The 19,850-nt window shown below is 35.2% G+C and overlaps 2 protein-coding genes across 2 annotated transcripts in view; both read left to right on the forward strand.

Annotated features, from left to right (window-relative positions):
• LOC107677181 (C-C chemokine receptor type 7-like) overlaps positions 1-2,739 on the forward strand; it is a 5,540-nt gene extending 2,801 nt beyond the window's left edge. Inside the window, exon 2 of the mRNA XM_016471985.1 lies at positions 1,358-2,739. Coding sequence (XP_016327471.1) covers positions 1,360-2,619 — 1,260 coding nt within the window. The 5' untranslated portion in view covers positions 1,358-1,359 and the 3' untranslated portion in view covers positions 2,620-2,739. The remainder of the gene's footprint in view (positions 1-1,357) is intronic.
• A 3,960-nt stretch (positions 2,740-6,699) lies between these two features.
• Positions 6,700-19,850, forward strand: part of fmnl1b (formin-like 1b) — a 21,724-nt gene continuing 8,573 nt past the window's right edge. Inside the window, exons 1-11 of the mRNA XM_016471918.1 lie at positions 6,700-7,210; positions 13,774-13,857; positions 14,263-14,343; positions 14,478-14,551; positions 15,348-15,431; positions 15,963-16,085; positions 16,854-16,941; positions 17,012-17,088; positions 17,172-17,265; positions 18,877-18,951; positions 19,348-19,458. Of these exons, the coding sequence (XP_016327404.1) occupies positions 7,064-7,210; positions 13,774-13,857; positions 14,263-14,343; positions 14,478-14,551; positions 15,348-15,431; positions 15,963-16,085; positions 16,854-16,941; positions 17,012-17,088; positions 17,172-17,265; positions 18,877-18,951; positions 19,348-19,458 (1,038 nt within the window). The 5' untranslated portion in view covers positions 6,700-7,063. The remainder of the gene's footprint in view (positions 7,211-13,773; positions 13,858-14,262; positions 14,344-14,477; positions 14,552-15,347; positions 15,432-15,962; positions 16,086-16,853; positions 16,942-17,011; positions 17,089-17,171; positions 17,266-18,876; positions 18,952-19,347; positions 19,459-19,850) is intronic.

The following is a 19,850-nucleotide window of genomic DNA, read 5'->3' on the forward strand; positions in this document are numbered from 1 at the left end:
AAAAATCATTAGGATATTAAGTAAAGATCATGTTCCATGAAGAGCTTTAGTAAATTCCCTACCGTAAATATATCATAACGTAATTTCTGATTAGTAATATGCATTGCTAAGAACTTCATTTGGACATCTTTAAAGATGATTTTCTCAACATTTTGATTTTTTTGCACCCCCAGATTCCAGATTTTCAAATAGTTGTATCTCGGCCAAATAATGTCCTATCCTAACAAACCAATATCGACTTAATGGGATAGTTCACCCAAAAATGAAAATTCTGTCATAATTAACTCACCCTCAAGTTGTTCCAAACCTGTATGCATGTCTTTCTTCTGCTGAACACAAAAGAATATATTTGGAAGAATGTGGGTAGCCAAACAGTTTCTGGTCTCCATTGACTTTTTCATAGTATTTTTTCCATAGTAAGTAAGTCAGTGGGGTCCAGCAACTATTTGGTTACCAGCACACTTCAAAATATCTTCTTTTATGTTCAACAGAAGAAAGAAACTCATACAGGTCATTTTTGGGTGATCCATTTCTTTAAATTTTGATTTACTCATTACATAAAGCTATTGTATGGCTTCTGAAGACTTGGAATACAATATGTGAACCTGGAGCACAAAAACAGTCATAAGTAGCACAGGTATATTTGTAGCAATAGCCAACAATACATTGTATGGGTCCAAATTATCCATTTTTCTTTTACGCCAAAAATCATTAGGATATTAAGTAAAGATCATGTTCCATGAAGAGCTTTAGTAAATTCCCTACCGTAAATATATCATAACGTAATTTCTGATTAGTAATATGCATTGCTAAGAACTTCATTTGGACATCTTTAAAGATGATTTTCTCAACATTTTGATTTTTTTGCACCCCCAGATTCCAGATTTTCAAATAGTTGTATCTCGGTGAAATATTGTCCTGTCCTAACAAACCATACATCAATGGAGAGCTTATTTATTCAGCTTTCAGATGATGTATAAATCTCAATTTCAAAAAAATTACCCTTATGACTGGTTTTGTGGTCCAGGGTCACATATGTGTTTTATGTTTTGTACCATATTTGATACATCAGGCATTTATGGCCCATATATTATTTATGTTGAGAATATGGGAAAACATATCAGTTTTACTAAGCAAAACTATGCAGTTTGGTTCAGTTGTTAGGCTATTAATATGGCTAACAATTATACTAGCCTTTTACTTGCTAAAGATCAATAAACTATCAATTAAAATGCAGAAGGCATGAAGTAGATTGTGTACAACAGGTTTTTTTTTATCATGTTGATCATTTAGAAGCCTTAAAAATTAATGTATCAAATATGATAACCCGATGAACTGTTTTTGCCATGTTTTACAGGTATGGAGAGCTTTGATTCAACTACCGATGATTTTACATCACTTTTAGGCTCCACTTATGATTATGAGCCCAATTTCACTGATATTGATTCCGTCACCGACGCCAACGTCACTGACGTCGCTGAGCTGTGTGAAGCCAGCAGAGAACAGGAGCTGATTATTACTGCTGTCCAGACCATGGTCTTCCTCATCGTCTTCTTCTTAGGTGTAATTGGTAACGGGCTGGTCATTGCCACCTTCGCACGGTACCGCCGTCTACGTCTACACTGCATGACCGACGTCTTCCTGTTCTACCTGGCTCTGTCCGACATGCTGCTTCTGCTGACTCTTCCCTTACAGACGGGAGAGACGCTTATCGGCAGCTGGGAGTTTGGAGAGGGGCTGTGTAAGCTAAACCGCGGTATGTATGCCATCAACACCTATGGAGGTCTGCTGTTGTTAGCGTGCATTAGCGTTGATCGCTACCTGGTGGTGGTTCGCACCAGGACCGTGCGGAAGAAGAGTTCTGGGACGCTGTTTTACAGCACAATGTCTGCGCTTGGAGTCGTAGTAACTTCTATTTTCCTGAGCCTGCCAGACCTGCGCTTCAGCTCCGTGGAGAACGACATGGGTTCAGACGTCTTCTTGTGCGATATGAAAGTTTGGGGCGATGAAGTGAGTAAATGGAAGCTGTGGGCCCAGATGGCAAAGATCGCAGGATTCTGCATCCCTTGCGTGGCGATGGTGGTGTGTTACGGCGCGATCGGACGCGTCTTGATCCGTGCCGGTGGCAAATGTTGGAGTAGACAGAGGACTTTGCGTCTGATGGCACTTCTGGTGGTTCTTTTCCTCCTGTTCCAGCTTCCTTACACTGTGGTGCTTCTGATTAAAATATTCACACCCACTCCGAAACACTGCGAAGACTGGACCAAGTTCCACCTTCAGGAAAACATAACACGCAATCTGGCATACGTGAGGTGCTGCCTGAACCCTTTGCTCTACGCACTTGTTGGCGTCAGATTCAGAAACGACATTATCAGGCTGTTGACTGATGCCGGGTGTATATGCGCGTGCGTGTCCCATATAACACCTCAGCATGACAACGGAAGCTCCGTTACACCATCGTCTCCAGCTCCAACCATACTTTCACCCATCCCTACTTACCTGTCCGCCAAGAAAACACCTGGCCCAAACACACCTGCTGCAAACACTGCTGAAACGTTCATTTTTCCAACACCTACATCTGGTAAAATGAATTCGGTTATAAGATGGTGTCATCAGTGATTTAGCTGCACATCAGAGGATCTGCAATTAATCACTTATTGGTTTAAAAGTGAAAAGAGACAGAGTTGCATGCACAACAAAAGCTTTTATATCTTTTTCTTTTTTTTAGCTTTATGTACAAACACCGTAAAAAATTAAATCTTACTGAGGCTCATAATATGCTTTTTAGAAATGTTCTTTTCTGTATTTTAGATCACTATGTTAGACGCAAAATTATGAAAAAATGAGTGTTTTAGAAATATCTATCAGGTAGAATTAAATTTTGTAATAAAAAAAAATATTTTGCTATAAGTAGCCTAAATGTGCAGATTTTACCATTAAAATAAACACTTTTGTTGTATGTGTGTTATTCTCTGCTTTAATCTAAATACTTTTTACCTGAATTCAATACTACTGATATCAATGAACTTTTTTATAATTTCATAATGAAATATATGGAACTTTTAGCACTTAATTTGTCTTATTAATATGCTACATTTGGCAAAACATTAACAACATCGAGGTCTTTTTAGCAGTATGTTCGGGCCACCTTGTGGTAAAATCTATGTGAAGCAATGGAATAATGTACAAGACTTGGGATAAACAAATATAAATTACGAATAATAAATGGATATAATAATAAAAAAAATAAAAATAAAAAACAACAAAAAAAAAACTTGTTAAAAGCATCTATTAGTATCAACCTAAGGCACTGCTAATTAACTAAGTTTAAAATATGTTACATTTAATCAGCTCAGTAGCTGGCACTGGAACAGCTAGTGAACTTGTTTAATTAGGGTTAATATAGTGACTTAAACTCAATTTTACCTCAGAAACATCTGACCAGCATCCGACACACTACACAGAAACTCAGCAATCGATGCGAAAGTAGCTAAAACGCTACGACGCACGCGTAAGAGTAAGGTCACGTGTGCCATCAGGAAATGAACACTTTATACAACTGCTGGGTCCCGGTACAGTCGTTGATTTCACATTTGGTTTTGCAGCTAATTCTTTAATAAAAAAATCAATAAATTCAATATCTGCCATCTATCTTTTTTGATTATTACAAAATGTAGCATCCTTCTGGATGGAATTAGCAGGCAGTATTTGCAGTGATAATAGTCTACAACAGCTGCTCAGCAGGGAAGGTGGGAGATCAGAAGTAGGCTAACTCTTCCTGCAATGATTGCTCAGCTTTCAGCTGTATGCAAGACATTTGTGATGAAGTTGTTTGTGACTATATCACTAAAATCTATATAAAAAACATAACTACGTAGAAAAAAGTTGAAATGGGTTTAATAAAAGCTCAAACACACAATACAAATTAGTGTACACATGCAAAAACACCAACAAGGTATAAACTGCAACAAAAATCTTGTATGAAAGATACATACATTCAAATACAAACAAGACGAGTACAACAATCAAATTTGGTGTCAAAATGTCAGATTCTCATGCTTTCATCCAAACATCTGCATCTGGAAAAATCTTTCACAAATTTTTGTTAAAGTCGGCATGAAATCAAAATTGACTTTATTTACTTTACTAGCGCACATTGCTAGTCTTTATGTGAACAATTAATCCGTGCAAGTTAATCCGCTGAAAAAAAAATGGTTTGTTTTGGTAATCTTTAATCTAAATCTGATCATTTGCTTCTGCTCTGGAACATAGACTGTATAAAAACATGGACGTAGTGTCCGTGACGTCACCTGTAGATTTCCGAAGAGCGTTTTTGAAGCTCAAAAGTGGGCGGAGCCAGCCGTCGCCATCTTGGCAGCGCGTCACCGCGCGTCACTCCCAGATAATCGAAAATGGGCAAAGAGGCGAGAGCAGGTTGCTGAAGCCACGCCCACCTAGCGCGACGGTGGTGACAGCAGCGGCAATCCACCTGTCACTCACGTGGCCACGCCCTTAATCAATTAAAAAGTGCACTCTAAATACCCGGATGATGCACTTAAATAACCGAAAAAACGAAGTCTTCACATTAATATAAATGGCTGATATGTTTTTTTTGAATGATTACACGTTTAATGATTACTTTACTAACATTAGCTAACAATAAATGAATTCACTGATTCGTAGGATCTTATTTCATGCTTTAACAGGTGAATTTTCAACTTCCATTTTTTAGCTAAGCACTGAGCAGTAATGATACATTATTATGTCACTTTTTAAATGGTTATTTAACATGGGCGACGCTAGGCCAGCTCCCCTAAGAATTTTGTGATTAGCTCCATAAACTGTACACGAATTCGTGATCGCCTCAGACCCCTTTAAATTTCATATGAAAATGGCAGCAGGCTTCGGCTCCTCCCCGTCTTTCAGCGCGTTCTTCAATCCGCTGACGGCGGCAATAGTATTCAGCTGCAGACCCGCAGCACCAGCAGTTTCTGTGAGGGGTGGAGCTTACGTTCTTAACAGAGTAGTGCCACCTTATAGTTGAAGTTCACTGCGTTTCAGTGCAGCTCTGATGTGGTATTTTATACATATTAATTTGGTCAAAGCTGGCATGCTTTAGTGCAATTTTTATGCTGCATTAAAAAGCTGCTTACTTTTAATTAATTTATTTGTCAAACTATCAAAATTTGTAGACCACCAGATTCTTTTTTTAATGATTCAAATCCAAAAAGGCGAAAAGAAATCTTAGTACAAAGAGCCAAAATAAAGATAAAGCACATTTTTGTACATTTAAACAAGGAGATTTATGCTAAACAGCCCAAAAATATCACCTTCACATTTAACTTCACTAAAAACATTTGTGCATGATGTCAATCCACACGCACACACAAAAACATGAATCCATAAATTCATACCGTATTTTCAGCCAGTGAATCTGCTGGTAACCGATTGTTCAAATCTGCTGGAGAACCAGTAGGTGGCGCAACTGCTCAGTACTGTTTTAATGTTTTGAGCGAGCACTAATTTGCAGAGGCTACTGTGTAACATTTTAATCTTTTAAACTTTTAATCTATTTTTAAAAAGAAATAACTACTTCTATGTGCATTTTGGCATTCATAAAATGTTAGTTTGACCTTTAAACTACAAGGTGAATAATAAAACAAATAATAGTAAGCACTGTAGTCATATAACAAACACTTTTATTCAAAGCTCCCTATAGCACAATAGAAGGAGAACATATTTAGTACAAATCCTCAGATGCAGTGTAAAAAGGAACTGCTGTGTCAGCTGAGGCAATTACATTTATTATGGTTACTATGGCCTACCATTTGCATTGCAAATGAACACTGCAGGGACATTATTATGGTGCACTCTCTAGTAAATCCATTAGACATTTTTAAAAATAATTTATTAAAAAAATTATATATAAAAATATAACACATTTAAAAAGTTTGGACTCAGTAAGATATCTTAAGAAAATAATACTTTAATTAAGCAAAGACATTTGAAATTGACCAAAACTGACATTAAAGACTTTTATATTATTACTTTACTTTTTTTTTTTTTAAATAATAAAATTAGCATATTATAATGATTTTTGAAGGATCATGTGACACTGAAGACGCTGAAAATTCAGCTTTACATCACAGGAATACATTTGAACATATATTCAAATAGAAAGAAGTTATTTGAAATTGTGATAATATTTCATTATATGACTGTTTTGTTGCACATAAGAGACTTATTATTTTAAAAAATATTTAAAAAAATCTTATCAACCCCAAACCCAAATCATTCTTATTATAAAGATAAATATATATAAAACAATTTATTTGTATATATATATATTTTTTATTTTTTTAAATGAGCACTTTTGTGGCACTATAGATTCGCCGTTACAACTGTTCACAAAAGTCTGAAGTCATTCAGAAAGAGTGTGTGTGGTGTTATTTGGTAGTCTTTAGCATCCTAGCAACACACACCAACAAGTAACATGAGACCGTGGTTGTAGGTGGACATCCGAGTCAGTATCAGGTGTTCATATAAGACATACACACTGATGAGAGTCTACAGATCCAGCACTAGGACCCAGAAGCTTCCCAGTCCCTGCCTCCTCTCTCATATCACTCACTCCTCTCCTCCCTACCTGAACTACTCTCTCCAGGATGGAGCAGAGAGATGTCACAGAGACCAGAAGACGACCAAGAGACATCAGAATAGACAACAGCCTTGCCTACTGGCGTCATTTTTCTTTCTGTATACATAAGTTATAGGTTTTGCCTACTGCAAATGGACAACACCATCAGAAGACTTGGAAGAACCTGAATATGTCAGCAACTATGTAAAAAAAACTCTTTTATTGACTTTTTAACAGAACCAAATTCTGTAAGATTCAAGCTGGATTTTATCTGTGTTTTCAAAAAGTCCCACCGTTTGACCTGCTACACTGGGACTAAACAAGAACACATATAGAAGTGTCAGCAAGTTGTAGAACTTCATTGAGCGAGACTTATATTATCTGGACTGTATATGTGTACCTCTGCGTGTAACTCTGTATACAGCCATGGGGAACGCAGCTGGAAGTCTGGAGATGTCACCCGGACGGGACGTCAAACGGCCCCTCAGCACATATGGGCAGAAACAGCCACCGGCCCCTAAACTGCCCCTACCACCTGAGGAGGAATTAGAGCAGAGGTTCAACATTGTGTTGGTAGGTACATGACATATCCCATAATTTCATAGACTAAAAGGGGGGTTCAGCTTTAAAATATCATTTCCTTTTTGTTAAAGTGTTTTGCTGATTGAACATAGAAAAACAGCATGTTCAAGTACAGTATGTGTGTAATGTGCCACAGCATTAACTACAAATGCACCATGATATGCATCTCTTTGCATTCAACAGCAAAGGTTATTATCAAATGAACACAGATAGGACTTTCATATGACTGGAATTTGAAACAGCACAGCCTGTTTGAATGACATAATACAGCTAGTTGTACCACATTAGGTTGTAGACTGTGATGGAATGTGTACTGAGGTAATTGCATTCATACGCGTGTTTGTGAAATCTGCAAAATCTCCCCGAGTATGAGTGTTATGCAGCAGCGAGACTGTAATTGTACAGTTGGGAGAGTTTAATGCATCATTAGGTGTATTTCATGTGCTTTATCTACTTGTATTGTCTGCATCTCATTTATTATGAGTGCACAGTATGTGAGTTTGGGGGTTTACTTTAAAGTAGTACAGGTAGTTAATCCAAAGATTACAGTTCTGTCATTTATTCACGGTTACACCATTCCAAACTGGTATGACTTTCTTTCTTTACATACAATGAACATAAATGGTAATCAGGGTCTGTCAAACTCCAAAAAACAGATTTGGAGAAATGTAGCTTTACATCACTTGCTCTGAGTCTTCTCCAGTGAATGGGTGCCGTCAGAATGAGAGTCCAAACAGCTGATAAAAACATCAGAATAATCCACAAGTAATCCACACCACTCCAGTCCATCAATTAACGCCTTGGGAAGTGAAAAGCTGCGTGTTTGTAAGAAACAATCCATAATTAAGAAATGTTTAACTTCAAGTCACTGCTTCCGGCTAAAATACAAGTCCATAATCCCTAATAACGCTTCCTGCAGTGAAAAAGTTGCCTTGTCTGAATCAGGAGAGAAATATGCACAGATCAAGCACAGTTTACATGCAAAAACAGTCCAAAACAGATCTAGACAAATATGTTGGTGGGTTTTTATGTGAGAAGACAACAAGGGATGGACTTTGTTAATGGATTATGGACTTGTTTTTTGCCCAGAAGCGGCAGTTTAAAGTTAAAATGTCTTAATGATGTATTTACTTCTTACAAACACGCAGCTTTTCACTTCACAAGATGTTAACTGATGGACTGGAGTGGTGTGGATTACTTGTGGATTATGGTGGTTTTTATCATCTGTTTGGACTCTCATTCTGATGGCACCCATTCACTGCAGTGCATCCATTGGTGAACAAGTGATGTAATGCTACATTTCTCCAAATCTGTTTTGATGGAAAAAAAAAACAAACAAAAAAAACTCATCTACATCTTGGATGGCCTGAGGGTGAGTATATTTTCAGCTAAATTTCATTATTGGGTGAACTATTCCCTTAAATTTGTCCATATGGCTGTCCGGTTATAGTTAAGGCCTGGAATAACCTACCTACATATCAACTAGTTAATCTAATTCATGGAAACTCTGAACCAGATTCACAGTAGCGTATTTTACATGGCAGTTTCCAATCTAAAAAGTCCAAATCCAACAGTTCACATGCACCTGTCCACATTCCACAAGTACCTGTGTTTAAAATTCATATTTAGCCAGTGTTTTACTCTTTATATAACTTAAATGCGTCTGGCTCTAGTGTGTGTTAGTAAAGCCAGCTGTAATTTATTCCATGTTAATTAATTTACTCTGCCAATATCCTTGATGCTGTTCCTAAATCAGATCCGCACTCCACACTTTCCCATCACACAGCAGTGAAAGGCCATCTAATCTACGAACAAGTATTAAAGTGCACATGCAGGCCCTCCATCAAACTCAAACAGTTTCATTTTATCCAGAAACCATCTACAATGCCTACGGAGAAAGAGAGAGTTTGTGACATGCTGTTTGTATAATGGAAATAGAATGCAAATAATGCACGCAGCACCAGCAGCGTGTTCGTGATAAAACACACAATTAAAATAGCAATCACTCAAGCACACCTAGTCGGGTACAAAATGTAAATATTACAACACAAAGCTTCAGTGCAATTACCTGTGAGCTTATTTAGTAAAAGTTATAAGAATTATTAAATTAAAAACTGGATAAACAATAATCAAGTGGGCATATACACACGCGAATTCATGCAAATACACATTTACTGAGAATTCTGCATTCTTTTCTTTGTGAGGCTGAATTTATGTATATAAAAACAATAATTCTGTCCTTGTTCACACATGCATGTTTTTTAGCATTTAAAACACTCAAGCTGATGCTTTCTACATCACCTTGCCAAGGGGAGGAGTGCAAAACATCTGCAAAAACGACAGGCCTGTAATTATACAAATGGCCCATTCAGTTATTGATATTTTGCATGTGGCCACTTACCGAAAGGACAAACCATCCATCTTCAGCAGTAGTCCAGCCTTCAACTGATCTAGAAACACCAGGACAAAAATCTATTAGATACAATGAATCAAAGTCAGCTCTGAATGTATTTCAATATACTTATTACTGCAACAAATTTGTCATAAAAACTAGTCTGATGGTTGAAAACAATAACAGTATAAGAAAACATCAAGCTGAGCTCTTAAGAGGTGTACAATTATGAAATTAGACATGTTTTTATGTGATTTATCTACATCATCTGCATCTTATTTATGATGTGCAGTTATTTTATTGTTATTGAGATACTATTATAGTTTTTATTAAAATTTGGAATCTGTTTTATTTTTATATTTTCCTTTTTCATTTTAATTATAGTTAAAATTTTAGTAATTTTGTTATTTTTGTCATTTTTAGTAGTTCTGTTAGTTAGTAGTAGTTTTTATTCATTCATTTTTCAGCTTTAGTTTTAGTTATTCTAGTACATCAAGTTCAACTAAGTTAAAATGAGAAATGTTGCCTTGACACCTGGCTGAAATAATTTTATATATCTTTTATTTCAGTTAATGTTTATTTTATTTTAAGGAACAAAAACGTTTTTTGTAATGGTTATATTTTATTACTGAATAATTTCAGTTTTTAAAAAATTCAGTTTTAGTTTTAGTTTTAGGTAACCCTAATGATGAATGATGAGTGTGTGACTGTGTAACTACTTTTCTGAACTACTTTAAAGTAATTAAATTACTTTAAAAAAATGTTCAAACATTTTTTAAAATTATTAAAGTAATTAATCCAAAAATTTGAATTCTGTAATTTATTGACCCTTCCAAACTCATATGACCTTCTTTCTGAATGTACAATTAAAGTAAATGGTGATCAGGGTCAGTCAAACTCCAAAAAAGGACAAAAAGCATTATTAATGCATCATTAAAGTAGTTCATATGCACTATATTCCATGACTACAATAGCTTTGTATGAGAAACAGACTGAAATTTAAGTCATTATTTGCTGAAAAATCCTCCTTGATTGGTCATCTTTGTGGAAAATAGCAACTGGGACCTTCTAAAATATCGTATAAGTCATAAATATCTTCTTTTGTGACCCATAAAAGAAAGAAAAAAATCATATGGGCTTTAATAAACATCTTTGATTAAAGTGTCTTAAAAATATAAAGCTTAATTTTTAATTAAATAAATATATTACAAAATCCATGAGGTGATTATAAAAAGTACCTGTTTCAGCTTACAAATATACAAAAAACTCATGCAAATATGATAAGCTGAAAACAGTATAATCTTCCAGCGTAATTCAGCTGAAGGTAAAGTAATATGACAGCTCTGAATGTGCATGTGTACCGCAGTATATGCTGGATTGCTGCATTAACCATTGATGCATAAATTATCTGTGTACATACTCACATATAAGCATTTGAGTACTTCAGGATTCAGAATAATACGTGATGAAGTTATGTTAGCTGACCTTGTCCTGAAAACTGTTTAACTGTTTTCAGGGATAGAAGAACATGTAAAAAAGGACAAGGAAAGAACAAGCAAAGAGCAGACAATACATTCAGAAAGGAGAGAAATATAAAGCAGTCAGTGATGGTTGAAGAGTTGGAAGTGTTTTGTCCTTGATTCTATTTTTCTCCAGCCTCCTTGTCCTCATTTCACAGGTAGAAAAGGTCAACTATTATAAAGACAAAAGAAACTATGAGATCTGAATTAAAACAAGCAAAGATAACAGATGACAGATGCAACCAGGCAATTATAAGCTTGACAATAATCAATGAAGTTGTCTGCACTGCAGGCTTTCCATAAAGAAAGACTGTTTGAGAGAGAGAGACTGTGTGTGTGTTTGCCCTAAAGCAATATTTCTGCAGATTGCTGTTTTTTTCTCCCATTGACCTGTTTTGCAAATTGGGACACAGTGACAGGCTAATATGCCGTGCTTAGCGAAGAACTAATTCAATATGCGCAAAAATGAAATGACAGCAATAGTCAAACATGATGTCCTGGATGTGACTTTTACATGTCACATACACTACCCCTCAATGGGTTCAGTTAGATTTTTAAAATATTTTCTGCTCACCGAGGCTGCATTTATTTGATCAGAAATACAGTAAAAACGGTAAAATTGTGAAATATTATTACAATGTAAAATAACTGTTTTGTAGTTGAATACATTGTAAAATGCAATTTATTCTGTGATGCAAAGCTGTATTTTCAGCATCATTACTCCAGTCTTCAGTGTCACATGATCCTTCAGAAATCATTCTAATATGCTGATTTGCTGCTCAAGAAACAGTTCTGAATATTATCAATGATGAAAACAGTTGTGCTGCTTTATATGTTTGTGGAAACTGTGAGGATTCAGGTTTCTATGATGAATAGGAATGTAATCAGAATAGACATTTAATCAGTGGCGTTTGCTTAATGTTGCTCATAGTTAGAGATTTGAACAAACCACTTGAGCATCTAACTCATCCATGAATGATCATGAATGAACTCGAATTGTGTGAGACTTTGTGGAGATCTATTACCACACCAGAAATTAATACTTTTATTAAGCATTAAACTGATTAAAAGTGACATCTGTTACAAAAGATTTCTATTTCAAATGCTATTCTTTCGAACTTTCTATTCATCAGAGAATCCTAAAAAAAATGTATCCACAAAATATTAAGCAGCAAAAATTGTTTTAACATTGATAAAATGTTTCTTGAGCAGCAAATCAGCATTTTAGAAGGATTTCTGAAGGATCATGTGACACTGAAGACTGGAGTAATGATGCTGAAAATACTTTGCTTTGCTTTGATCACAGGAATAAATTACATTTTAACATATTTAACATTTGAAAACAGTTATTTTAAATTGAAATATTATTTCACAATATTACTGTGTTTACTGTATTTTTGATCAAATAAATGCAGCCTTGACAAGCATAAGACAATGGAGGACGACCTTGAAGATGATTTTCATAATGTTTTAGGGGATTTAGACGCAGCTTGCACACACACTCTGTGTGTTTGTGTGTGTGTGTGCGTGTGTGTGTGTGCAGTATCATCTGATGCTCACTGTCTGCTGAGTCACTGATGAAGTAATTCTGTAGGGCCGTAACAGTGTGTGTGTGTGTGTGTGTGCTCAAATGCAAACACTCATGCTGTTCATAAATAATTTAGGAGATCGTCATAGCAACAGGACATTCACACAGCACTAATCTGCTGGTTCAGAAAGGGCATTCTTAGAGTCAGCATACCTTATTATACATGTGATCTGTCCGCTGCTCGTAATCTGGCTCACAAGACGCAGTAACTGGCTCACTTACTCATCAGTTCATACGTGACCATCTGCAAACAAGTGTAATGTGTGACTGGTGCCTCAGTAACTGCATTTAAACACTGCAATAGTCTGGGAACAAATTACAACTAGATCTGAAGAAAATGTGGGCTGTGCAAAACTTGCCACTGAGATGTTTGGGTGCTGTGGGTGGTTGGCAGGACGTTGCTATGGGGGATTTGGGTGGTTGCTAGGGTGTTTCTAGGTCACCTGGCTTTTTTCCTCCTTCATTGTAATTCAATGGGATTTTTTTTTTTTTGTTGCCCTTGTTATCATCTGCCAGGCATAAATCTGTGAAAAGTAGGAAGCACCATCAACTAATACTTAAATACAAAAGAGAGACTTTTTAAGTTCTACAAAGTACTTTTTATTATCTGTTTTATTAGCAAACCATCTTTGTACTGGTGCGACTGGCACCAGAAATCGATAAGCTGATCTGAGGAACCTATATTACTGTTCTAAAGTTTGGTATCAGCTATTTGAAATCGTAATAATATTTCACAATGTTAATGTTTTTACTGTATATTTGATCAAACAAATTAAGCCTTCTTTCAAAAACATGAAAAAATATTACCGACCCCAAACGTTTGAAAGGCAGTGTTTAATGAAATATCATTTTTACTCTCTAAAAAACTCGACCATGAAAAATGGTTCTCAATAAAGTTCTTTGCTGAACCCAAAGGTGCTGAAAAAAAAAATCATTTTTAAAAGTTTGCCTCATTAGCTCTAGTGGAATAGAGCTAATGGCTCTGTAGAATTAATATAAATGAATTCAGACTTACAAAAAGGTTTATGAGTTGTCTCTTGCTCTGTGCTTGTAGAATTCCATGAATCTTCCACCTGATAAAGTGAAGCTGCTCTGTCAGTATGACAATGAGAAGAAATGGGAGTTAGTTTGTGACCAGGTGAGTTCAGAGCAAAAACATAAAAACGCTCACTTTTTACACATTCATTTACCATAAAGCAGTCTTTACTACCCAAACGACATATTAACACACCTTCAAAATGAAAAACACAATTGTCCTTGCTCTTTAAAAACTAAAAACTTCCTCTCAAGTGCACCCAGTGCATTCATTGAAACTAAATGGTTAAGAAATAATAATGATTTTGATGTCACAAATATGACGTCATTACCATATGACCATAAATAAAAAATAAACCAATCGATTAGCAAGCAGGGGTCATTCACGCGTCAAAGTCTTAAAGGTACAGTAACAATAATGATCATGAGGGTGGAAAATGGTTATAAAAAATAGTTGAAACTTTTTGATGCACACATGTGAATACCAACTTCTTGTTTCTCTCCTCAGGAGCGGTTTCAGGTGAAGAATCCTCCATCAGCGTACATTCAGAAACTTAAGAGTTTATTAGAGCAGGGAGGAGGCCGAAAGGTAGATATGTGTTGGAGTTTGTGTATATGTCAATAAATCTGAGAGCAAGATATAGAACTCGTCCAGTTATAATCAATCAAACGGGAATATGTGAGTGATTTTAATTAATAAAATTATGTGTGTGTGATTTGTAGTTTAAGAGGAGAGTCCAAGAATCCACACAAGTTCTGAGAGAGCTGGAAATCTCTTTGCGCACCAATCACATCGGGTAAGAGCCATCACATGACATGCAGTGTTATTGACTATGCACGTTACTGGCCTGATTACATTATAAATGAACAGATACTTTTTACCACTTTTTTAACATTAAAGTTTCACATGTTAAAGGAATAGTTCAACTAAAAATGAAAATTAACTGAAAATCTATTCACCCTCAGGCCATCCAAGATGTAGATGTAGAGTTTGTTTCTTCATCATAACAGATTTGGAGAAATTTCGCATCATCACTTGCTCACCAATGGACCTTCAGCAGTGAATGGGTGCCGTCAGAATGAGAGTAAAAAAAAAAAGCTAAAAACATCACAATAATCCACAAGTAATCCACACCACTCCAGTCCATCAATTAACATCTTGTGAAGCAAGGATTTGTTCCTTTCAAACATGCAGCTTTTCGCTTCACAACACATTAACTGATGGACTGGAGTGGTGTGGATTACTTGTGGATAATTGTGATGTTTTATCAGCTATTTGGACTCTCATTCTGACGGCACCCATTCACTGCAGAGGATCCATTGGTGAGCAAGTGATGTAAATTTCTCCAAAGCTGTTCCCATGAAGAAAAAACTCATCTACATCTTGGATGGGCTGAGGGTGAGGACATTTTCAACAAATTTACATTTTTGGGAGAACTGTTCCTTTAAAGGCAGATTTCTGAAATATTCCATGAGAAACCTGCAGCTGTGTGTGTCTGTGTCGACACTGGATTGAAATGAATCTGTCACTCATAATTTATCTTACTTGTGCTTCTTTTATTCTTCATTGTATTGTTCTCTGTGTATGTTCAGGTGGGCTGAGGAGTTTCTAAATGAAGAAAACAAAGGTTTAGATATGCTAGTGGACTACCTCTCTTTTTCTCAACGAGGAGTCACGTATGTACACACACACACACACACACACATTGTCCAAAACACAATAGAGAAACCTAAATTCTTAATGTGACAAGGTGTCTGGGAAGAGAACGTGCTCTGACCATCCAATGCCTGAAACCAGCCCTCTGATGCCAGTTAACTAACACTGCTATTATATTCACTAATCTGAGCAACAAACAAACTTTACAGAACAAAGCAACACTGTATGGTGGTCAAACTGCTTTTTGATGTTTTTAAAGGAATATGCTCACCAAGCCTGTATTTATTTGTACAAAAATACAATAAAAACAGCAATATAGTGAAATATTATTACAATTTAAAATATCTGTTGTCTATTTGAATATATGTTAAAATGTAATTTATTCTTGTGATGCAAAGTTGAATTTTCAGCATCATTACTCCAGTCTTCAGTGTCACATGATCCTTCAGAAATCATTCTAACATGCTGATTTGCTGCTCAAGAAACATGTCTTATTATTATCAGTGTTGAAAAAAGTTGTGCTGTTTAATTAACATGCTGTGTTTTTACAGATATGACATGGACAGCTCTGAAAATGGAAGCTTTGATGAGAAATCTGTGGAAGATTTGACCACCAGTGCGACAAACTCCCCTACCCACAATTCCCCACGCTCAGGACGCCCCTTCACCACAAGGTCAGTCATGTATATTAAACCGCTCTGACATGATGAATAATACATCTTGTTTCTTATTCAAGCGATTTTTAGATCTGCATGTCATGGTTGTGAAGTTGTGTTTCAGAGCACTAAATAACATAATCATTAATAATTAATTATTAATTAATTAATTTTTATTTCATGTATTAGTTATTTATAAAATGTAACATGTCTATAAGAGTTCTTTTCACATGTGTGGTTTCAGTTCCGGCATTTTTTGTTAATTTAGAATCTATTTTAGTACAGAAGTTACTGATGAATTATGATTTGTTCATAAAAGCTTTCGTTCGCTCAACATGAGATCAGCATGCACACGTGCTAAACTCTCTTACTGTACTATCATAAGTGTCATCAAGTATGTCTGCAATGCATTTTTTTTAGATCAAAACAAGCGATCAAACGCAAACACACACACACACACCCATCCAAACGCTTCTATCAGGATCAGCTGCATTCCTGTTTCAGAGAGTTTGTTTGTGTGCATCTGTGTCACATACAGTACTTTTACTTTTACTATTAATGATTTTGAGATTTCCAGATGTGGCAGATTACACAAAAACATAGTTCTGCTTTTAATTCATTTGTTTCTGACTTTGACTTTTTCGTATTTAAACGGAATCATTTATTTCCTCATGAAGATTTAAGAATTTACTATACATGTAAATGTAAATAGCATGTAAATAAAAAAAATTAATATGAAAAAATATTATAATATTTAATATATTTAACATGACTTATTTTGCTCAGGAAAGCTCTGCGATACTCGTCTCTGCTCAGCCAGAAGAACCACCTGCACCTCTGCATTATGTGCCTCCGTGCCATAATGAACTACCAGGTACTTCTCATCTCACTCTCATCTCGTCTCGTCTCATCTCTTGACTAATGCGTGTGTGTGTGTGTGTTAGTTAGGGTTTAATCAGGTGATGGCTCATCCCAGCTGTGTCAATGAAATCACCCTGAGTCTCAACAACAAGAGTGCCAGGTGAGAGGACATTACGTGTGTGTGTGTTTTAAATCTTTTGTTTCTACACTATTGTACATACATACCCGTGTGTTTGTGTTTAGGACTAAAGCTGTGGTTCTGGAGCTCCTTGCTGCAGTGTGTTTGGTTCGAGGAGGTCATGAAATGATTATTGCAGCCTTTAATAATTTCAAAGAGGTAAGAAAATACTATCCTTCTTTCTCCGTCTGTCCATCTCACCACCTCCACTGTCTTATTGTGCACAATTCAACACTGTAAATTAACATAACATAATCAAAACAACTATAAAAAGAACAAAAAGATAAAAATATTATAATATTAAATATGTATTATAAAAACACTAAAACGTTTGTCTTAATAAAATATTATAAAATATACCCAAACATAATATAATAAAATATTATAATACAAAATATTTATTATAAACATGATAAAAAGAAAAATGTTTGTTTTAGTAAAATAAAATCTAATATGATATACCAAAACAGAATATAATCAAAAATAATAATACAAAAGAAAAAGAAAAGGAAAAGATTTTATGATTTTAAATGTGTTATAAAAAATAATAGAAAGAAAAAAGTTGATATTATAATTAAAAATAATAATCAAAAAATATATTTATTATAAAATAATAAAAATGAAAAAGGTTGTTTTAGTAAAATATGATCAAATATAATATACCGAAACATATAATAATAAATATAATTAAAAATTACAATATTATAATATTAAATATGTATTATAAAATAATAAAAAGAAAGTTTGTTTTAATAAAATATAATTAAATATAATAGACCAAGGCATAATATAATTAAATTAAATTCTTTAAAAAACTTCAATACGTGCATACATTTTTAAGTGTGGCTTAACCGTCCGAATACTTTTTATGACCACATATATAATTTGAAAGTGAAAGTGACATGACGTGTAGCCCAGTATGGTGTCCCATACTAGGAATTTGTGCTCTGCATTTAACCCATCCAAGTGCACACACACAGCAGTGATCACTCACTCCACCTACAATCCCTGCTCGTACCGAGACTCGAACCAGTGACCTTTGAGTTACAAATCCACGACTGCCCCCGCAACTCATAATTCAAAGACCCAGGATCAAAGACCCAAACCATTAGTTATTCTCTCAGACGCTGAATGAACACAGACACGTGATGAGATTGAGATACAAGTGTCTGATCTGCTGTTAAACTCAAGTAACCTGAAGCTCATACTGTGATATCAGCCGTTACACCCGTCTGCACTGAGAGAGATAGACATGACAAAACTAGATCATTCCCTTTATAAAGACACATACAAAGGACACATGATCAGCTTGCAATCTCACACATTCACATGGACGTCATTTTGAAAGTCTGTGCGTTTATTGTCACAAAAACATTTGTGTGGGTGATGATTCAGATGCATATCTGTGACAGCAGAAAGGGATATGCAAACTGCTAAAACACTATATCTGCTTAGGGGTTTCCCATCCATATGTCCTCATTGTTTTTGCAAATGCACATACTTTGCATAAAAATGTACTTCCTGTAGCGAGAACTAATAATTAGATACAGGTTTTGCATTGAATATTAAGCCAATGACATATTTTCAGATGATAAATGATCCTGTGACATCAAATACCACTGAAAGGTCTCGTAATGTAGTAAAATGTTCTTACTTTATGGTCAAGTACTTGCTAACAGACAATTTAATCCAAAACAGCGTACAGTAAACTCACGTACAGTAAACAATTCCCTCTGAGAAACCTGTGAATGTGTCTGTATGTTCATGCAGGTGTGTGGAGAGAAAAAAAGATTTGAGAAACTCATGGAATATTTCAGAAATGAAGACAACAACATTGATTTCATGGTGAGGACACGCATAATGCTTCATTTGACAAGCTTTATGTATTCATTTTCATGTTTTATCAGATCCTCACACTAATTGTATGGCATTTAGCTCAACAAAAAGGATGAAGGAGCATGACAAACATCTATATTTATGGTCCATTTGTACATTGACTTTTAACTTTTACACTTTAGGACAAGCAGAAAGTGTATATGTATTTATAATCATATGATTAAAATATGTATTTTAATAATTTTTCTATATCAGTATTACAAATTCACCATATTAACATCACATGCATACATAACATACATAATGCATTGGATTTCTGGACATACATTAAGGTTTATCCTTGCTGACCTGGGATCATCAGCGTGAGGAAAACTGATCAACATATTTTCCCTTTTTCACCTCTAGGTGGCTTGTATGCAGTTTATCAACATTGCAGTGCACTCAGTGGAGAACATGAACTTCAGAGTATATTTACAGTATGAGTTTACACAACTGGGACTAGACAGCTATCTGGAGGTGAGCAACTTACATTCGCTACTGTTTAAAAGTTTGGCATGACTATGACTTCTTTTGAAAGAAAGAAAGAAATTGATACTTATTATTCATCAAGGTCGCAGTGAACGGATCAAAAGTGTCAGTAACTTTACAAAAGATTTCAAATTAATGCTGTTCTGGAGTAATGATGCTGAAAATTCAGATTTGAATCACAGGAATAAATTACATTTTAAAATAAATTGTAATAGAAAACAGATATTTTAAATTGTACAAATATTTCAGAATATATTTTACTGTATTTTTGATCAAATAAATGCAGCCTAAAACGCAGTCTGAATTGTTGTGTGTGTGTGTGTGTGTGTGTGTGTGTGTGTGTGTGTGTGTGTGTGTGTGTGTAGAAGATAAATGACACT

Source organism: Sinocyclocheilus anshuiensis, unplaced genomic scaffold, assembly GCF_001515605.1.
Source record: "Sinocyclocheilus anshuiensis isolate Anshui unplaced genomic scaffold, SAMN03320099.WGS_v1.1 scaffold392, whole genome shotgun sequence".
In the NCBI taxonomy this organism is placed as follows: domain Eukaryota; kingdom Metazoa; phylum Chordata; class Actinopteri; order Cypriniformes; family Cyprinidae; genus Sinocyclocheilus; species Sinocyclocheilus anshuiensis.